The sequence below is a fragment of the Rhinolophus sinicus genome, chromosome 10 (genome assembly GCF_057876585.1).
Source record: "Rhinolophus sinicus isolate RSI-liver-muscle chromosome 10, RSI-T2T, whole genome shotgun sequence".
Lineage (NCBI taxonomy): Eukaryota > Metazoa > Chordata > Mammalia > Chiroptera > Rhinolophidae > Rhinolophus > Rhinolophus sinicus.
The window spans coordinates 12645673-12664410 of NC_142510.1; the positions used below are offsets into that span (position 1 = coordinate 12645673).

Here is an 18738-nt window from a genome sequence, read left to right on the forward strand (position 1 = left end):
CATGTCTGTCTGCGTGGGGACAGGTTGGGGGTCCCTGTTGGTGAGAGCTGGGTGGACGACCCAGTGACTGAGCCCCTGCCTCCTCACACCACCTTTAAGCAGGTCCCCCCAGCTGCCGAGGGGATGAGTCGGGTGATGACAGGGGCTTTGCCTGTGGGGTTGGGCCCCAAGTCTGACCCCAGCTTCCCCTCCCATAGGGGGGCGGTTACTTAAGGTCTCCTGGTGACAGCCAGGCCACCGAAGGCTGTGAGGGACCAGGTGGGCATTGAGATGGAGCAGTGAGTGCCCGCACTGCCTACCCCTTGAGGGGAGGTCCAAACACACTTCAGACTCAGGCTCTGGGCAAACAAGGCCGTGTTACTGTTACCCAGCAGGACACATAGACAGGGACAGGGGACTCCATGTTAAGGATCCAGGGCCAGGTTATCCACACCCATGGAGGTTTCCTGCAAGAGAGGCACAGAGGGGCCCCGGTGGGCTTCACTCCTTCCCTGCTCGCCCCCTCCAGGGGAGGCCCAGCAGCCTCCCCACCAGCGCCTCCTGCATCCCGGTGCCGTTCCTACCTGCCAGCGGCCAGCAGGACTCACCTGCTTGGCTCTCACCTTCCGGGATCTGGAGCTCTGGTGGCAGCAGCAGCGGCAGCAGCAGTGGCAGCAGCAGTGCATGCAGGCCAGCAGGAACAGGAGCAGCACGGTGCCTGGGGGCGGGGTGGGTGTCCAGACATGGCCCTCGGCCTGGGACCTGGCACGGGGGGCTGAGGGGCCAGACACAGAGACCACACTCACCCACGAAGATGAGGAAGATGACGAAGGCAGCAGTGTCCCACTGGGACTGGAACAGGTGTCGGGACTTCAGTCTCCCCAGCACTTCCTGGGCCGTGCTCTCCAGCTCCTCCAGGTTGTCCATCTCAGCTGGGTCCTGGGTGCCACCTGCCCCAGCGCCCAGAGGGAGCCCCTCAGAACCCGGGGCTCCTCTGGGACCAGGCTACTAGAGGCCTCCCAGTCCAGCCCTGCCCCTTTCACACCACCCCTCCAGGCCCCAGCCTCACTTCCCTCCTCTCCTTGCTCAGTCCTTCTGATCCTGCTCCTGACCTTGGCCTGGGCAGCCCACTCCCCAGAGCAGCCCACCCCCAGACCCCAACCTGCCTCGGAGCACCCCCAGCCAGGCAGGTTCTAGCTCCTGGAAGCACAGACTACTTCCTGCTTCCGTATCCACACTACCTGAGGCCTTGGCAACCAGCCCCACCCTCCCCAGAGCCAGCCTGGGGCTGCTGAGCTCAGCGGGCAGGGCCGAGGCCCCAGCAGGCACTTCTCCCCTCCTCACCACCGCAGGTGCTGGGGGACCCTGGAGGAGGCTCCAGGCCTGTCCGCCGCCTCATTCCAGGGCTTTTGAACTTTGTCTCCACAGAACAGACAAGCAGCCTGGAACGACTGGGTACTCATGTGCTGTTGACTTCATGAATGAAGAAAACACAAAGAGAAAGAGAAGAGAGGCAGGGAGGAGGGTAAAAAGAAGAAAGGAGGGGAAAGGAGGTAGGGAGAAGTTGAGTCTGTCCCACCCCCTTTCTTGGGCCGCTGGGATGTGCCCGGCATCATAATAAGAGTCTGGACCCTGATTTTCTCTGTTCTGATCCTCGCAATAACCCATGGTTATCGTCTCTCAAATGATCTCTTTCCCCAGAACTGGGGGCCTGGGGCCCCTGACCCTGTCCAGCAAGGCAGCTCTCACTCCTGCCTCCTCACAGAGAGCACAGACATGCGTGCGTCCAGGCCCCCCAGAGGCCAGAGACTGCTCAGCACTGTAAACCGTGTGGTCCCAATTTCTTGTTTGTGTGGTGCTTATGTGGTCTAGCAGGAAAGAACACACCAGCTAATGTGAGGCTATGCATACATTCTCTAGTTTACTCCCCATGGCAATCCCAAAGTGGGTATCATTGCTATTCCCGTTTTACAGATGTGAAAGCTGAGGCCTTGAGGAGCTCAGCAACCAGCTCCAGACACACATCTAAAGGATTCATTTCCTATTGTTGCTGTAACATACTACCACAAACTTAGTGGCTTAAAAGAATAAAATTTATTACCTCACAGCTGTGGAGGTCAGAGTCTAAAAGGGTTTGCAGGGCTGTGTTCCTTCCAGAGGCTCTAGGGCAGAACCCATTCCTTGCCTTTTCCGGCTTCTAGAGGCCACATTCCTTGGTTCATGCCCAGCCCCATCACTTCAGTTTCTGCTTCTATCCTCACATCTCTGACTCTACCTTCCTGCCTCCCTCTTATAAGGAACCCTGTGATGACATTGGCCCCAGGGATGATCTCCCCACCAAAATCCTTACTCACATCTGCAGAATCCCTTTGTCACGTAAGGTGATGTATTCACAGGTGACAGGGATAAGGGTGGAGATATCTTTAGGAGCCATGATTCTGCCAACACTCCCAGTGAGCAGAGAAGTCAGAATTGGGACACAGGCATTCAGATCCCAGAGCCCTTGACCAACATGTTATGGGGTCTTCTGTGCTGGGATCCCCATCTTACTACCTACATCCCCTCCGTCGCATTCTGAGATCTCAGATTCCTGTTGCAGAGGGAGAGTAGTTCTGAAATGACTGGAATGTACTATTGCAAAAGGAGCGGGGGTGCAGCCCCTGTGGAAAACAGTCTGGCAGTTCCTTAAAAGTTACACGTAGTGTTATTGTATGACCCCGCAATTCCACTCCTAGGTGTATACCAAAGAGAACTGGAAACAAGTACTCAAAAGACTTGTACACAACTGTTGACAGCAGCTCTAATCACAACAGCCAAGGTGGAAGCCACCCCAGTGTCCATCAACTTAATGAATGGGTAAAACGTGGTCTATCCATACAGTGGAATATTATGCAGCCGTAAAAAGGAATGAAGCACCGGTACAGGCCACAACATGGATGAACCTGGAAAACATCATGCTCAGTGAAAGAGGCCAGCCACAAAAGGCCACGGATTGTATGATTCCATTTATATGAAATGTCTAGAACAGGCATATTCATGAGAGACAAGTTAGTGGTCGCCAGGGGATGGGGCAGGGGGATGGGGAATGTGTGCTTAGTGGTTATGGGGTTTCCTTTAGGGGTGATGAACATATCTGAGAACTAGATAGAGGTGGTTTTGCAACATTGTGAACGTACTAAATGCCTCTGATCTACTCACGTTAAAATGGCTAACGGTTAATGTTATGTGACTTTTATCTCAGTTGGAAGAAAAACCGGGGAGGGAGGCTGATGACTGTGGCCCCGCCCCCCCCACCACACTTGGCCTGCCTGGGTGGACAGAGGCCCATGGTTCCTTCCTCTCCCCACTGGCCCTCAGTCTTTCAGTTCAGACCTCTGAGCGCCTCTTTTCCTGTTTGTCATTTCCATTATGAAAGTAAGATTTTCTCATTAAAGAAAATCTGTGAAACTCTGAGGTGTTCAAAGCCAAAAACCAGCTGTAGAGCCTCCAGACCCAAACAGAACAATGACGGGTTTGAGGGGGGTGGTTTCGGGTGGATGAGAGCCCCAGACTTGGACCCTGGCCCCAGCCCTTAACACCCACAGTGTGTGACCTGGGGCACAGTTCCTGACCCCTCTCTGCCTCAGTTTCCTCATCTGTAAAATGGGTGTGTGAATAGTGTCCCCCCCCTCCTCAGGTTGTTGTGAGGATTGACTGTAATAATTGATGTGGAAGCTCCCTTGGCACAATGACGGGACTAGAAAACAAGCACTCAGCAACCGTGGGTTACTCTCACCCCGCTTGTGGCTGTGCTTCCCTCTGGTCCTTTGTCGTGGGTATACATTCGGGCTCACCCGCCATCCTCACACTTGAACCTCCACCTCTCCCAATCAGCATAGCCAAAAGTGTCTTGCAAATAACTGCTGCTTTCTTTCGGCAAACCTGATCCTTCAGTGCGCAAGCCCTGTGAGCACCCAACGAGTCCTGCTTCCCCCCAGTTTTTCAGAATCCCGCATCACTCACATGGGATGGTTTTCCTGGAGAAAGTGCTTTCTCTGCAGAGGAGTTTATTTCCTGAGGGGACATTCCCGAGGCGGAATCTGCACTGGCTCAAGGTCGATCCATGCGGCACTCTTTGGTCATTGCACATAAAGTTCTCATTGGCTATGAGGAGGCAGCCAGCCTCGCTGAATCCCTCAAGAGCTGTGGAGTTGTAGCCTGAAAGATTTCTCTGCTGGGAATGCAACCAAGTTCATTCAGGTCAGACCCTACGGCTCCTCCCACCCAGAGCCCTGCCCAGCCCACTCCCATCCTCCAAGCCTTGAGAGTGAAGGTTAAGTGTGGGGACAGAGCCAGGAGTGCAGTTTCCAGGCTCTCGCCCTCACGTGGAAAAGTGCTCATTCGGGTAATAAATGGCCATCAGCGTGGCTAGTCGGCCATCAGCTGTAACCAGTGAGCCATTGGCCACTAATATAACTGCTGTGGCTATGCTAGTGGCAAATGGGGGCTAGCAAGAAGATGGTGGCTGAGCTAGCAAACGTGGATTTCAGTTAGCAGGGCGGAGTGTGGATTGTGCATTGCAGAGAGGCAGATTGCAGTTAGCAAGTGAGGTTGGTTGGCAGAGACAAGTGGACAGCTGGTTGCGGATAGTGTGGCTCCTGCTTCCTGTATCTCCAACCCAGCCACCAGCGAGAATATAGAGATATGACTCCCCTATCTATGGCTCCATGGGTGTTCCTTTTTGGCCTCACCGTGTCCTGCATTCTTATGTGGGGAGCGGGAGCTGAGACTCCGCATGACACCCAGCATGACAGTAACCCTCTGTTGTCAGGTGTAGAAGGTGAGGAGGTAGAAGAACGTGGGCGGGGGGACAGAAGGCTGGGTGGAGCCCAGCACAATTGAGGTGAGTGGATTGGGGCAGAGTTAGTGAGCCCCAGTGGACATGGCAGGGCCAGTAAATAGTTTTACTGGCACACAGACATGCCCATCCCTTATCTGCTGTCACACGACAACGGCAGAGCTGAAGAATAATCGCAACAGAGATTTTAGAATCTGCAAAGCCTAAAACCTGTACTATCTGAGAACTATTTGCCAACACCTGAGACAGAGGATTGCTTAGGGCTGGCAAAATCAGGTGCCAGGAAACAGGTGAGAAAGAACTGGGTGAGATGGACTTGGGAGAAGAACCATCAGCGTGGGGAGGCCGGCTGGCTTAGTGGGTTAGGGCACAGTACTCATAACACCAATGTCGCCGGTTCAATTCCCACATGGGCCAGTGAGCTGCGCCCTCCACAACTGGATTGAAAACAATGAGTTGACTTGGAGCTGATGGGTCCTGAAAAAATACACTGGTCCCTAATATTCCCCAATAAAATTAAAAAAAAATCAGGGAGACATTAGGGAGCAAACGAGAGCACATGGCCCAACTAAAGAGGGCAGTTGGAGGCAGCTGTGGGCTGGGCCCATGCTTGCCAGGGCTTACAACCTCTAAGCTACGTTGGAAATCTAGATGTTCATGTGAATAAGAAAAGAGGGACGAGAGAGTGAGCACATGGCGTCAGATCCCATCTCTGCCACTTCCTCAGTATGTGACCTTGAACGACTTTGACTCTTATCTATAAACTAGGGGAGCTAGGGGTAGTAGCAGCACTTATTTCATAGGACTGTGATGATGATTAAACAAGTTCCCAACCTAAGGCTCCGAGAACAATGCCATGCTCAGACTACAGGGTAGATACAGAGGGTGCCAAAAAAGTATACACATTTTAAGAAAGGAAAAAAACTAATAAAATTGTAATACTCTATATATACTGGTAACAAAAGATGAATACAAGTCACATTTGACTTCTGCAATTACAAGAGGTGCTCAAAGTGGTTACCATCAGCGTCCAGATACTTCTGATTACAGCAAACTATTGATTGAGTAACGTGTCTAACACGTTGACTAATGTGTCCATTTGTATACATTTTTTTGGCACCCCCGGTATTTGCTAATTAATATGTTGATGTTTCAACGCTGACAATTTAAAACACTGTGGTGCCAGCAATGGACAGACTAAAGAAAACCCACTATGTCCTGCTTTCCGGCCATGGGTCACAAGTTTGCTTCCCCTGACATAGTGGTTAAAGGACGTGAACTTGGAAGTCGGAGAAACTGGCTGAATGAAGCCCTGCTCTGCCACTCATGCCAGCTAGGTGACATTGGGCAAGGGAGCTGCCCTGGGCACCTCGGGTTACTGCGTCTAGTATTAAGTCGGGGTCGTTGTGACGGTTATAGGGTAGTGTCCAGAAAGGGCCTGGCAGAGCAGCTTACCTGTCCCTGCCCTGGGCTCCCTGCTGCAGAGGAGCCCCCAGATGGGGTCACAGAGAGGGGGTGGGGCTCAGATTCTTCAGTTAACTGTCACCTCCCCTCCCCCTCACCACACAAACCAGGTCTGCCAAGACAGGGCAGCCCCTAAGGCATCCACAGGAACCCAGAGCCACCAGGTGCCACAGGACGCTACTTCTCTCTCTCTCTCTGTCCCCCATGGGTCTGGCCCCTGGGCTTTGCTGGGGGAGAGTCTAAGCAGAGAGCCAGCCTGGGCCATGGGTGGGGCAGGAGTGGAAGCTGGGGTCTGGGAGGAACAGACCCCTCGGGCTGGTGCATCTCAGGGTGGGGTTCAGCCTCCCCCTTAAGGCAGTTCCCCCAGGGGGACTTGGAGGCTAGATCAGAAGGCATAATGTGTAGGAGTGGGTGGAAGCAGAACGCAGGAGTCAGGGTTCAGGAATGAGAATGCAGGTGGCCCCCCCCTGGAGCCCCAGTGACCCCCTTCTCCCCACCCTACCTGGATGGCAGGCATCGGTCCCATGGACCCCCTGAGGCGGTCCCCCTCCCCCGACTCATCTCAGCCCTCCAGCCCCAGGAGCCCGCCCTGCGAGATGCTTGGTTACGTGGGCATCGAAGCCGTGCTAGACCAACTGAAGATCAAGGCCATGAAAATGGGGTTTGAGTTCAACATCATGATGGTGGGTGAGTGAAGGGCAGGGGCTCCTAGGAGGACAGACCAATGGACATGACCCCCCTGGGCCAGGGCATATCGCCTCACCTCTTGGGACCTCAGTCTCCCCATCTGTTAAGTGGGCCTATAAAAGTACCTCACAGGGGTGTTGTAGTTAAAAATCTGGGAAACACCGAGTCATTAAAGGACAAAAATCACCCATGAAACCCCAACCAAACCCAAACAGAACAATAAAAGTAGAGGCCGAGGCAGGAAGTGGTGAACACCTACTATATTGACATGCTGGTCCCAGCTCTAAACCCACCAAGCAGTGTGTGATATCAGGCATGGTCCCTGACCCCTCTCTAACTCAGTTTCCTCATCTGGCTCAGCACAGTGTTTAGCATTTAGTAAGTTCTCCACGGATCAGTTTATCTGGAATTGCATTTTGATTCATGCAAAATTAATTTTGTAGGTCAAAACTACTAACAAACTAAATACAATAGGACACAAAATATTGGAGTGTGTAGCACCAATTAAAGGTATTATTCTAAGGCAGCTCTGTCCGATAGATACACAACGTGAGCCACATCTGTCTTTTTTTTTTTTAATTGGGGAAGGGAACAGGACTTTACTGGGGAACAGTGTGTACTTCCAGGACTTTTTCCAAGTCAAGTTATCCTTTCAATCTTAGTTGCAGGGGGCGCAGCCCACCATCCCTTGCGGGAGTCGAACCGGCAACCTTGTGGTTAAGAGCCCACTGGCCCATGTGGGAATCGAACCGGCAGCCTTCAGAGTTAGGAGCACGGGGCTTCCAATGCCTGAGCCACTGGGCCGGCCCCACAGCTGTCATTTTTTAATTTCCCAGTAGCCACCTTTGAAAAAGGGAAACTGGTGAAATTAATTTTGATCTTCCATTTTATTTAACCCAATATACTCTCAAATGCTATCATCTCAACATGTAATCCATATAAAAAATTCATGAGATTTTTACGTTCTTTTCGTCGTACCAAATCTCCACAACCTGGTTCGTATTTTCCACCGAGGGCACATCTCAATCCACACTTTCCATATTGCCAGTGGCAATAGCCAGGTATGGCTCTCGTATTAGTACAGCCCAAGGATAATTTCAGTTTTATGCAAAAGGTGTGTCCTGTGTTGTGACATGGGATGTTTCTTACTGGAGGACACGGTCCTCAGAGCTTGAGAAGCACCCCACAACACAGGCAGGAGGGGTGACTCTCACCATGCAGCGAAAGAAGTCAGACACGAAAAAGCACATGCTGCGTCCTTCCCTCAGCCAATGGCGGGCAGAACTGCTCCCTGCTCATAGAAGCCGGGAGTGGGGGTCCCTGGGGGACTGGGAGAATGGCCCCCCATGAGTGGGGCACGAATGGGTGTGGGGGGAGCTGTGTGTTCTGTCTCTAGATCCGGTGCTGCGTACACAGGTTGTTTAGTTTGTAAAAACGTGTTGAACTGCCCATCAACAGATGAATGGATAAACACAGTGGGATCAGTTCATCCAACGGAACAGTATTCAGCCACGCAAAAGAAACAAGTGGTGCTACATAGCGCAACGCAGAGGAACTTGGGAAATAGTGAGCTGAGTGAAAGAAGCCAGACACACAAGGCCAAATATTTCATGATTCCATTTCTATGAAATATCCAGAATAGGTATCCAAAGAGCCAGGAAGTAGATGAGAGGTGGTGGGGGGCTGGAGGATGGAGAACGGGGAGTGACTGCTAATGGGCACAGGGTTTCTTTTGGGGAGGTGGGTGGAAATGTTTTGGCGCTAAATAGAGGTGGTGGCTGCTCAACACTATGAATGTACTAACATGCCACTGAACTGTTCACTTGAAATGGTTACTAATTTTTGTTTTTGAATTGGGGGCTATTGGGGAACAGTGTGTTTCTCCAGGGCCCATCTGCTCCAAGTCGTTGGACTTCAATCTAGTTGTGGAGGGCGCAGCTCAGCTCCAAGTCCAGTCACCATTTTCAATCTTTAGTTGCAGGGGTCACAGCCCACCATCCCATGTGGGAATTGAACCGGCAACTTTGTTGTTAAGAGCTCGCGCTCTAACCAACTGAGCCATCCAGCCGCCCCCAGGAAGCTCAGCGGAAGCTCGTTATCTTCAGTCTAGTTGTGGAGGGCGCAGCTCCCTGGCCCATGTGGGAATCGAACCGGCAACCTTGTTGTTCAGAGCTTGTGCTCTAACCAACTGAGCCATCCGGCCGCCCCTGGCTAATTTTTTATTACATGAATTTTGCCTCAGTGAGAAAGGGAGAATAAGCATTGAGGTGGACCCTTAGGATAGTATGCACTTTTCTGTATTTATGTTATACTTAGGAATGAGTTTACTTTCTAAAGGGATTTATTTAAGAGTTTGAGAAGCACTGCCTAAAACGTGCACCAACATTGCTTGCATCTGGTTACTCCCAGGGCAGAGCGGGCTGGGCAAGTCCACGATGGTGAACACACTGTTCAAGTCCAAGGTGTGGAAGACCACCCCCCCGAGCCTGGGGGGGCCCATGCTCCAGACACTGCAGCTGCACTCTGTGACCCATGGTAAGTGAGCCCCCACCCTCACCTTTCCCCCTCCTGCCCCATCTGAGTCCAATCTCTGCCCCCACCACTCTCCACAGTCATCGAGGAGAATGGTGTGAAACTTAAGCTGACATTGACGGACACACCCGGCTTCGGGGACCAGATCAACAACGACAAGTGGTGGGTCTTCTGGAGTGGGGCCGAACCCTAGTTGCCCCTGCCTCTGCCCCTCCAGCCTCTGGGAAACATCCCAGCCCTGGAACAACTTGGCTGTGGTAGCTCTGAGCCTCAGTTTATTCATCTGTATAATGGGTTTACGCTACCCCCTCCAAGATTGAAGGGCGTCAAGTATGTAAAGGTCTTAGCTTGCTGCCTGAGACACATTAAGCACTCAATAAAGGCTATGGTGTAGCAGGGGTCTCAAGCCCACACTCTAGAGTCAGGACCCCTGGGTTAGACCCTTTTCTAGCTGCATAAACTGGGACTAGTCATGGAAGCTCTCTGAGCCTTGGTTTCCTTCTTGGGGATGATGACACCCACTTTGCAGAGTTATTCTAGGCTCTCAATGAGACAGACACCACACAAAAATAAAATCAGGAGTGGCTGAATAATTTGTAGGACCCAGTGTGATGACAATGTGGGGCCCCTTGTTCAAAAATGATCAAGAAATATAAGACCACAACCGCAGAACATTCAGCCAAGTGTGGGCCCTTCTAAGCACAGAGCCCTGTGCTCCATTTGCAGTCTTGTGCAGCCGGCCCTGCACATGGTGCTTGTTTGAGCACTTACTATGTGCAAGCTCCGTTCTAGACCTCGGGACACAGCAACTAACAAAACAGGAGAACATCTTGCCTACATGGAATTTACATTGTCACAGGGGTGAGGGACAGGCAATGAAGAGTCAGTCCAAACTCTGTCATCCAAACGGCACCTTCCTCAGACCTAAAGGGGTACGGAGCTGTAGGGAGTTGCAATTTTAAGCCGAGTGATCAAGAAAGACCTCCCAGAAAAGGCAACATTGGGACACAGACTTCCAGGAGATGAGAGAATGAGCTATGTAGACATGTGGGGAAGAGGGGGTATGTGCAAAGGCCCTGAGGTGGGCAGGCTGGTGTGGCTGGAAGGGCAGGAGCCATAGGGAGAGGAGGCGAGGGCAGGCAGGAAGCAGCGGTGGGTGGTGTAGGGCTTTGCAGGGCAATGAAAGGGCTTTTCTTCAGCCCGGGAGGCTGAGCAGAAAAGGGATGTGATCTGAGTCCTACATTTAGAAGGATCTTCTTGGCTGCTGTTGACAATAGCGCACAGAGGGAAGGGGCCCAGGGACAGGAGTGAGGACATCCTTGCCACAATCGGGCAAGTCCATGGTGGTCTGAACCAGGCCAGCAGCAATTTCTCTCGTTTAATGCTCCACCCAACTCCCCAGCAAAGTCAGTGCGCTTATTGCCCCACTTCCCAGACAAGATGAGGCCTCAGCTCGAGAATGGCAGGGGGCTGGGGGCTGGGAGGGAGCATACTCGAGTGCCCCTCAGGTTCTGCAAGACCAGAGGTCCTGCTTCCCAGGTGAACCAGAGCGACTGGTCATCCCCAAGGAAGACCACCCAAAGGACCCAGAGGACCCAGGAGGCAGGTGGGGCCTCCGGGCACGGTCCTGAGGCCAGGTCCCTCTTCCACCCCAGCTGGGACCCCATCCTGGGCTACATCAATGAACAGTACGAGCGGTACCTGCAGGAGGAGATTCTTATCACCCGCAAGCGTCATATCCCCGACACCCGGGTGCACTGCTGTGTGTACTTCGTGCCGCCCACCGGGCACTGGTGAGGTGGCTGGGCCGGCAGGGGCCGAGAGGAGGAGGAAGAGGCAGGAGGGGTCCCCGGCATGGGTGGTGGGCTGGCACCCCCTCACTCACACTTGCTACTGCTGCCACTGCTGTCACTGCCCCACCTGAGCAGCCTGAGGCCCTTGGACATTGAGTTCCTGCAGCGGCTGAGCCAGACCGTGAACGTGGTGCCTGTGATCGCCCGCGCCGACAGCCTGACCATCGAGGAGCGAGAGGCCTTCAGGCGCAGGGTGATCCGGGTGCCCAGGGCAAGGCTGGGGTCGGCGGGGGTGGGGAGGGGGCGGAGTGCCGACAGTAAGCTGAGGTCACCTGCATGTGGTCCCCAGATCCAGCACAACCTGAAGGCTCACTGCATCGATGTGTACCCACAGCAGTGCTTTGATGAGGACGTCAACGACAGGATTCTCAACAGCAAGATCCGGGTAGGAGACCACGGGGGGCGGGGCGGCTAGTGGGACCAAGGCTGGCTGACTGTCTCTCCACACGTCCTGTCCGTCTGAAGGTTACAACTAGGGGCTAGTTCATATATTTCTAGCAGGTATGAATCTCACCATCCCAAATCTCAAGGTGAGCAAGAAATAAGTCACATCAACAGCCCACAGAAGGGGAGAAAATGTTTCCAAATGATATATCTGATAAGGGACTTGTATCCTGATCATATAAAGAACCCTTACAAGTCAACAATAAAAGACAACCCAATTTAAAAACGGACAAAGGATCTTGAATAGACATGTCCCCAAAGCATTGACATGAATGGCCAATAAGCACACGAAAAGCTCTTCCACATCATCAGTCCTCAGGGACACGCAAATCCAAACCACGGGGACACCACTTCACACCCACAAGGATGGCGATTTATCAGAATGACCAGTGTTAGTGAGGATGTGGAGAAACTGAAACTTTCACCCACCGCGGCTGGGAATGTCAAATGGTGCAGTCACTTTGGAAAACAGTCTGACAGTTCTTCCAAAAGTTAAACACTGAGTTACCATAGGACCCAGTAATTCCACTCCCCAAAGAAATGAAAACCTATGTCCACATAAAAACCTGTACACAAATGTTCATAGCAGAATTATTCCTAGTAGCTGAAAAGTGGAAACAATCCAAACGCCCATTAACTCATGAGTGGATAAACAAGGGCTGTCTCCCCATACGATGGAATTTTATGGTCATAAAAGAGAATGACGTTCTGACAGAGGCTAGAACATGGATAAACCTTGAAAACATGATGCTCAGTGAAGGAATCAGACATAAAAGGCCACATGTTGAGTGATTCCATTATATGAAATGTCCAGAACAGGCAAATCTATCAAGATAGAAAGTAGATTCGTGGTTGCCAGGGGCTGGGGGTCAGAATGAATGGGCAGTGACTTTTAAAGGGCACAGGCTTTCTTTTTGGAGTGATGGAAAGGTTCTGGAATTAGACTGTGGTAATGGTTGCACAATCTTGTGAATATACTATGAAACACTGAACTGTACCTCTAAAAGGGTGAATTTTGCAGTATGTGATTTATATCTCAATAAAACTGTTACAGAAAAGGAGGGAACTAGCTCACATCTTCATTTTCTTTGAATTAACTGAATTCCAACTGCAAGCCCCCATCTTGCGGTCCCTGTGGTGCATTCAATGTCTGTCCTTCTGGATCCTGCAAAGCATGTGGGCGAGGCCTGGGGCTCATCATCCATAGACACCAGGTCTCAATTCCCTCCCCCCTGATAACCTACCCAGAAATTTTGCTTGATTTAGAAAAAGGCAGCACCTTCCTTAACAGTTGGGGGCCTACACAGCCTCATGGCCAGTTGCCTTTGTGCAGTGCACAACCTGCACATCTGTACGTGGAGACCATGCTTCCCCTTTGCCACCCAGTTTCTCTACACAGTCCCTCTTTCCCCTCCCCACTGGAGGAATGAACAGGATTTCCTGTGTAAGATTCAAAGAGCCCTGACTTTCACCAACTTCTGCTTTCTGTCCTGAAGCAGGCAGATAGCAGCCTGGACACAGCTGGAACAGAGCTAGGGAAATACAAGGAGCACATTCTCAAATTAATATCTCAATAAATCATCCAGACACATAACATTTAGTGAGGGTTTACTACAGGCTGGCGCATAACAAGTGTGCAACAGACAGTTGTTACTATCAGGATCAATTTTAATCCCCGTCACAAATTAACTCTTCAAAATAAAAACAAACCCATATACAGCACTTAGGAGTTTACAAGTTTGAATCTCCACTTCCGACAAGGAGCCAGTAAACAACTAAAATTTACGACAGGGTTTGGCAAACTTTTTCTGTGACAGGCCAGATGATGGCAAATGTTTTTTAGACTTTCTGAGCCAAGCGGTCTCTGTTGCAATTACTCACCTCCACTGTGGTAGTGTGAAAGCCACACAGACAACAGTAAACGAATGGGTGGGGCTGTGTGTCAATAAATTTTACAGAGGAAAACGGGAGGTACGCCCAGGTTGGCCTGTGAGCCATAGGTGACCAACCCCTGGTTTACAAAGTTATGGTAACAATCGAAGGTGATTACTGTTCCCGTTTCTCAGGTAAGAGATTTGACGTGAGCAAGATTGTATTAGTAACATGGCCTTTAGTAAGGACTCAGTTTCCAAGGGTTACCTGCTAACCCTTAATTATGCTAAGCACTTCCCAAACATTCACAAAGCCCTAAGTCAGCACTATTAGGACTCACTTTACAGATGAGGAAACTGAGGCACTGATTCGACTTTGCATCTTCTGACTCATTAGATACCTTATGCTTCTTCTATCACTTTCTGTTCCCACAAAGGACCATGCCCCCCCTTCCTACCTGGGGGTCTTATCGCTCCACCTGCCCTGTGGGGCCAACCCTCCCATCTTGTCCCCACCCCACAGGAACGGATCCCCTTTGCTGTGGTCGGGTCCGACCGAGAGCATTTCGTGAACGGGAGGTGTGTGCTGGGCCGGAAGACAAAGTGGGGCATCATTGAAGGTCAGTGCAGGCGTTTGGGGAGAACACAAGGGACAATGGGTTGGAAACCCGTCATGCCCGATGGCCTTTGGACCCTTAGTACCTGTCACAGGGCCCCAGTTGGTTGAGCCCACAGCCAGACCTGGGAGCAAGTCCCTCTGCAGCTGGGAGGGCTCGGGCAAGTTACTGACTCTCTGGGCCTCAGTGTCCTCACAGGAAATGGGCATCGTGGTAAACACCAAGCTCACAAAGCATGGAGCCACTGCTTTGCACAATGCCCGACACCCAGAAGGTGCCCTATTTGTGTGCCAGAATTTATTGTGGGCCTACTGTGTGCCGGGCATACTATGTGCAGTTCCTGAGGGAAGACAGTGAAAGCAGAACCAACAGGATCCCTGTCCCCATAGAGCTGATGAGACAAGGACAGGTGGGAGAAGTGCAAAGAAGGAAATATGTGGGGTGGGAGGGGGGCTCCCTGAGTAGAGGAGGGCCCTGTTAAGGGGAAGGAACAGCGGCCAGGGCCTGAGCCCCCTATTTATCAATATAATTATTCAAAGGAGAATATAATATACATCGTATATGGTATAATAGACAGAATATACTACAGTCATTATTAAGTGTGTAACAAATGATCGGTGGAGTCACTGATTCAACAACCATTTTTAGGAGCCACCTGTACTGGGTGCCAGGGACACAGCAATGGATGCACGAATGAGTGAATGAATGCATGCACGAATGACTCAAGAACAGGAGGTGGGATCAGACAGAAGTGTGGGGAAAGGGCGGTGGTGGGTATCAGGTGTTGTGCAGCATACAGTGGGCGCTTCCTTCGTGCTCAGTGTCCTGTCTTGCAGTGGAGAACATGGCTCATTGTGAGTTTCCCCTCCTGAGAGACCTGCTCATCCGGTGAGGGTGCGGGGAGCCCAGGGGGCTGCCGGGGCCTGGGGTTCGCCACGGCCGTCCCAGGCTGACCTGCTGCCTGTCTCCCAGCTCCCACTTACAAGACCTGAAGGACATCACCCACAACGTCCACTACGAGAACTACCGTGTCTGCAGACTCAACAGTAGCCACGTGCTGCCCCGTGGGCCCGGCTGGGTGAACCTGGCCCCGACCCCCACCAGCCCCCCAGCCACCCCTGGGCCCTCGAAGTGCTGCCGGCGGCGGCGGACCCATGACAATACCACAGAGGAAAACTGAGTATGGTTGTACCCCAGGCCTGTGGGGCTCACCCAGTGCACAGCAGCCCCCCAACATACACCTGTGTACGAGAGCATGTATTAAACGTGGACGTTGCTTTGTAGAAAAAGCTGTGCTTTCAAAACAAAAGGCATTTTGTAAATGACTTCTTTGAGCTATCCTCAATAAAAGTATGGTTCTTTTTTAAGTAACAGCGTGAGACCCCTGGCCCTGGGGAGTCATGGAGACCTGGGAGGGCGTGCCTTGATGACCAGCGCCTTCTGCCCCAGAACCGGAGTCAAGTTCCCAGTCAGGCTGAGCCCTCGATCCCAACCCTCCCTCCAGCCCTACAGCATCATAAACACTCCCATCTTGGCCATCTGCCCCAAACTCTTCGCTCTTCCCCCCAAACCCCCCACCCCCTGCCCCAGCCTTCCTTTTTCCCCTGCCCTGGCTGAGGAGAGCATGGTGAGAAACAGTTCCGGGTTGAGAACCAGTGATAGTGGTACTCAGTGTAGTAAAAGACAAGAAACAGCCTACCTGGGGCCGGCCCGGTGGCTCAGGCTGTTGGAGCTCCGTGCTCCTAATTCCGAAGGCTGCTGGTTCGATTCCCACATGGGCCAGTGGGCTCTCAACAATAAGGTTGCCAGTTCGATTCATCGACTCCCACAAGGGATGGTGGGCAGCGCCCCCTGCAACTAAGATTGAACACGGCACCTTGAGCTGAGCTGCCACTGAGCTCCCGGATGGCTCAGTTGGTTGGAGCATGCCCTCTCAACCACAAGGTTGCCGGTTCAACTCCCGCAAGGGATGGTGGGCTGTGCCCCCTGCAACTAGCAACAGGCAACTGGACCTGGAGCTGAGCTGCGCCCTCCACAACTAAGACTGAAAGGTCAACAACTTGACTTGAAAAAAAGTCCTGGAAGTACACACTGTTCCCCAATAAAGTCCTGTTCCCCTTCCCCAATTAAAAAAAAATTTATAGACAAATATTTAAAGGTTAAAATAGAAACAGTATACAGCCAATAAGTCCTGCTTAAAAATTAGCACTGCAATTATTTTAAAATATTTATGAAAACATTTGCTAGGTTTCAATACTTCAAGAATGCAAATTCCCAAGAATGGCTATTTTGTTGCTGTTGTTGTTAAAAAAACATATTAAGGGGTGGCCGGATGGCTCAGTTGGTTAGAGTGCAAGCTCTGAACAACAGGGTTGCCGGTTCGATTCCCACATGGGCCAGTGAGCTGCGCCCCCTGCAACTAAGATTGAAAACGGCGACAGAACTTGGAGCTGAGCTGCGCCCTCCACAACTAGATTGAAGGACAACAACTTGGAGCTGATGGGCCCTGGAGAAACACGCTATTCCCCAATATTCCCCAATAAAATACAATTTAAAAAGCATATTAAAACTTGCAATCCCCCATCACATCTCTCTCCAACCCCTGCCCCGACCAAAACCCCAAGCATTTCTGCACATTTTTAATACATAACTACACACACCTAAATCATATGTAGTATTGTTTCGCATGTTTTTATAATCGATGGAAATGATACCGTGCTGCCACCTGCTTTTTTTGCTCAACATCATCTCTGTGAGATTTATCCATCACTGTTGATTGACACCTGGATTGCTTTTAGGTTTTGCCATTACAAGTACTGCTCTGAACACAGAGGTAGGTTTTTGTTTTGTGTTGTTTACAAAATTAGCATATCTTAAGTCTTTTTTATGTGTCAGGGATTGTTTCAACTCTTTTAATCACCGTGGTGCCTATCACAGATGTTATCCCTATTTTATTAGAGTTATTCTTGACTCTCCTTCACCCCAACCAAATCAACCACCAGCCCCTGTTGATTCTGCTTCAGGAATCTGGGTCAGCTATGGCCCTCGTGACTACCACCATTACTAGTATTACCTCAACTCTGGAACACTCCAGAAGCTTCCAGATGATCTCACTATTCCCCTCTGGTCTCCCTGATATCGGTTCTCAGCCAAACTTCCTAATCCTATTCCCACATTATCCTGTTTAAAACCCCAAATTCTATTGGCTTCCCATTGCTCTGAGGATAAAATTCTTAATCCTCACCAGAACCTCCTTGGCCCTCCCGCATGATCCAACCTCTCGGGCCTCCTCTCCCCATCCTCGCCCCTGGCACCCGGCCACACCCGTGTCCTCTTCTGTCTCCCAAACGCATCCCGCATCCCAATCTCTCAGGCCTTAGGACCTGCACACTTGCGGTTCTTTCTCCATCTCCCCACGTTAACTCTATGCTGTCTTCACACCTCCGCTCAACTGTCACTTCCGCCCTGAGGGAGTCAAGTCCCCTTTTCTATACCCTTTGGCGGCATTTATCAAAGAAGTAACTAAATTATTTGGGCAATTATTTTGTCCACTGTATGCCTCACTTGGTAGAATGTAAGTTCCATGAAAGCAAGCACCTGCTCACCACTGCGGTATCACCAGCTCCTAGAGGAGCTGGCAGATAGGAGGACTCAATATGCGGCTTTAAAAAATGTATACATGAGGTCTGACAATTAAGTTCGCGAACTTTGTCGCAATGATCTTGCTCACCTGTTTGGTATCAGAGGGATTATTCGTTATGAATTTGTACCAGCTGGACAAACAGTGAACCAAGTTTACTATTTGGAAGTACTAAAAAGGCTGCGTGAAAAAGTTAGACAACCTGAACTTTTCACCAATTCATGGCTCTTACATCACGACAACGCACCAGCTCACACGACACTGTCTGTGAGGGAAGGTTTAGCCAGGAAACAAATAACTGTATTGGAACATCCTTCCTACTCACCTGATCCGGTCCCCAGTGACTTCTTTCTTCACCCGAAGATAAAGGAAATATTGAAAGGAAGACATTTTGTTGACATTCAGGACATCAAGGGGTAATACTAGGACAGCGTTGATGGCCATTCCAGAAAGAGTTCCAAAATTGCTTTGAAGGGTGGACTAGGCGCTGGCAATGGTGCATAGCTCTCCAAAGGGAGTACTATGAAGGTGACCATAGTGATATTCAGCAATGAGGTGTGTAGCACTTTTTCTACGATGAGTTCTCAAACTTAATTGTCTGACCTGTATGAATGGTTTTGAATGAGTTAATGTGCCCCATTCACAGATGTGGAAACCGAGGCTCAGAGCACATGGAATCACGGCCTCAGCGACAAGGGCGCCACAACCTTGAGGCTGAAGCCCCTTCCTCCCAGCCTCCACGCAGAGCCGCCTCCCCAGGAGACCTTCAAGGCAGCGAAGCACCCTTCACCGCAGACCCCAGGAAGTAGCGCCT

The 18738-nt window shown here is 51.2% G+C and overlaps 2 protein-coding genes across 7 annotated transcripts; one reads left to right on the forward strand and one right to left on the reverse strand.

Annotated features, from left to right (window-relative positions):
• Window positions 1–337: 337 nt before the first annotated feature.
• Window positions 338–18735, reverse strand: SMIM22 (small integral membrane protein 22). 6 transcript variants are annotated; one of them, XM_074323159.2, is made up of 6 exons: window positions 18250–18735; window positions 15984–16141; window positions 3982–4192; window positions 786–929; window positions 603–697; window positions 338–446 (listed from the first exon to the last, which is right to left on the reverse strand). In XM_074323159.2, the coding sequence occupies exons 2-6, from the start codon at window positions 16101–16103 to the stop codon at window positions 405–407; spliced, it is 612 nt and encodes a 203-aa protein (XP_074179260.2). In that variant the 5' UTR covers window positions 16104–16141; window positions 18250–18735; the 3' UTR covers window positions 338–404. The 6 variants fall into 6 exon arrangements, with proteins under 6 accessions (XP_074179260.2, XP_074179258.2, XP_088657401.1 ...); XM_074323157.2 differs by having other exon boundaries at window positions 564–697; window positions 18250–18734; XM_088801275.1 differs by lacking the exon at window positions 15984–16141 and having other exon boundaries at window positions 564–697; window positions 3982–4189; window positions 18250–18734.
• On the forward strand, window positions 6805–15744 carry SEPTIN12 (septin 12). Its single transcript, XM_074323160.2, has 9 exons — window positions 6805–6967; window positions 9377–9502; window positions 9580–9661; window positions 11155–11292; window positions 11428–11545; window positions 11642–11737; window positions 14191–14287; window positions 15121–15172; window positions 15257–15744. Exons 1-9 carry the CDS (start codon window positions 6805–6807, stop codon window positions 15462–15464), a joined length of 1080 nt encoding a protein of 359 aa, XP_074179261.2. The 3' UTR covers window positions 15465–15744.
• Window positions 18736–18738: the final 3 nt, after the last annotated feature.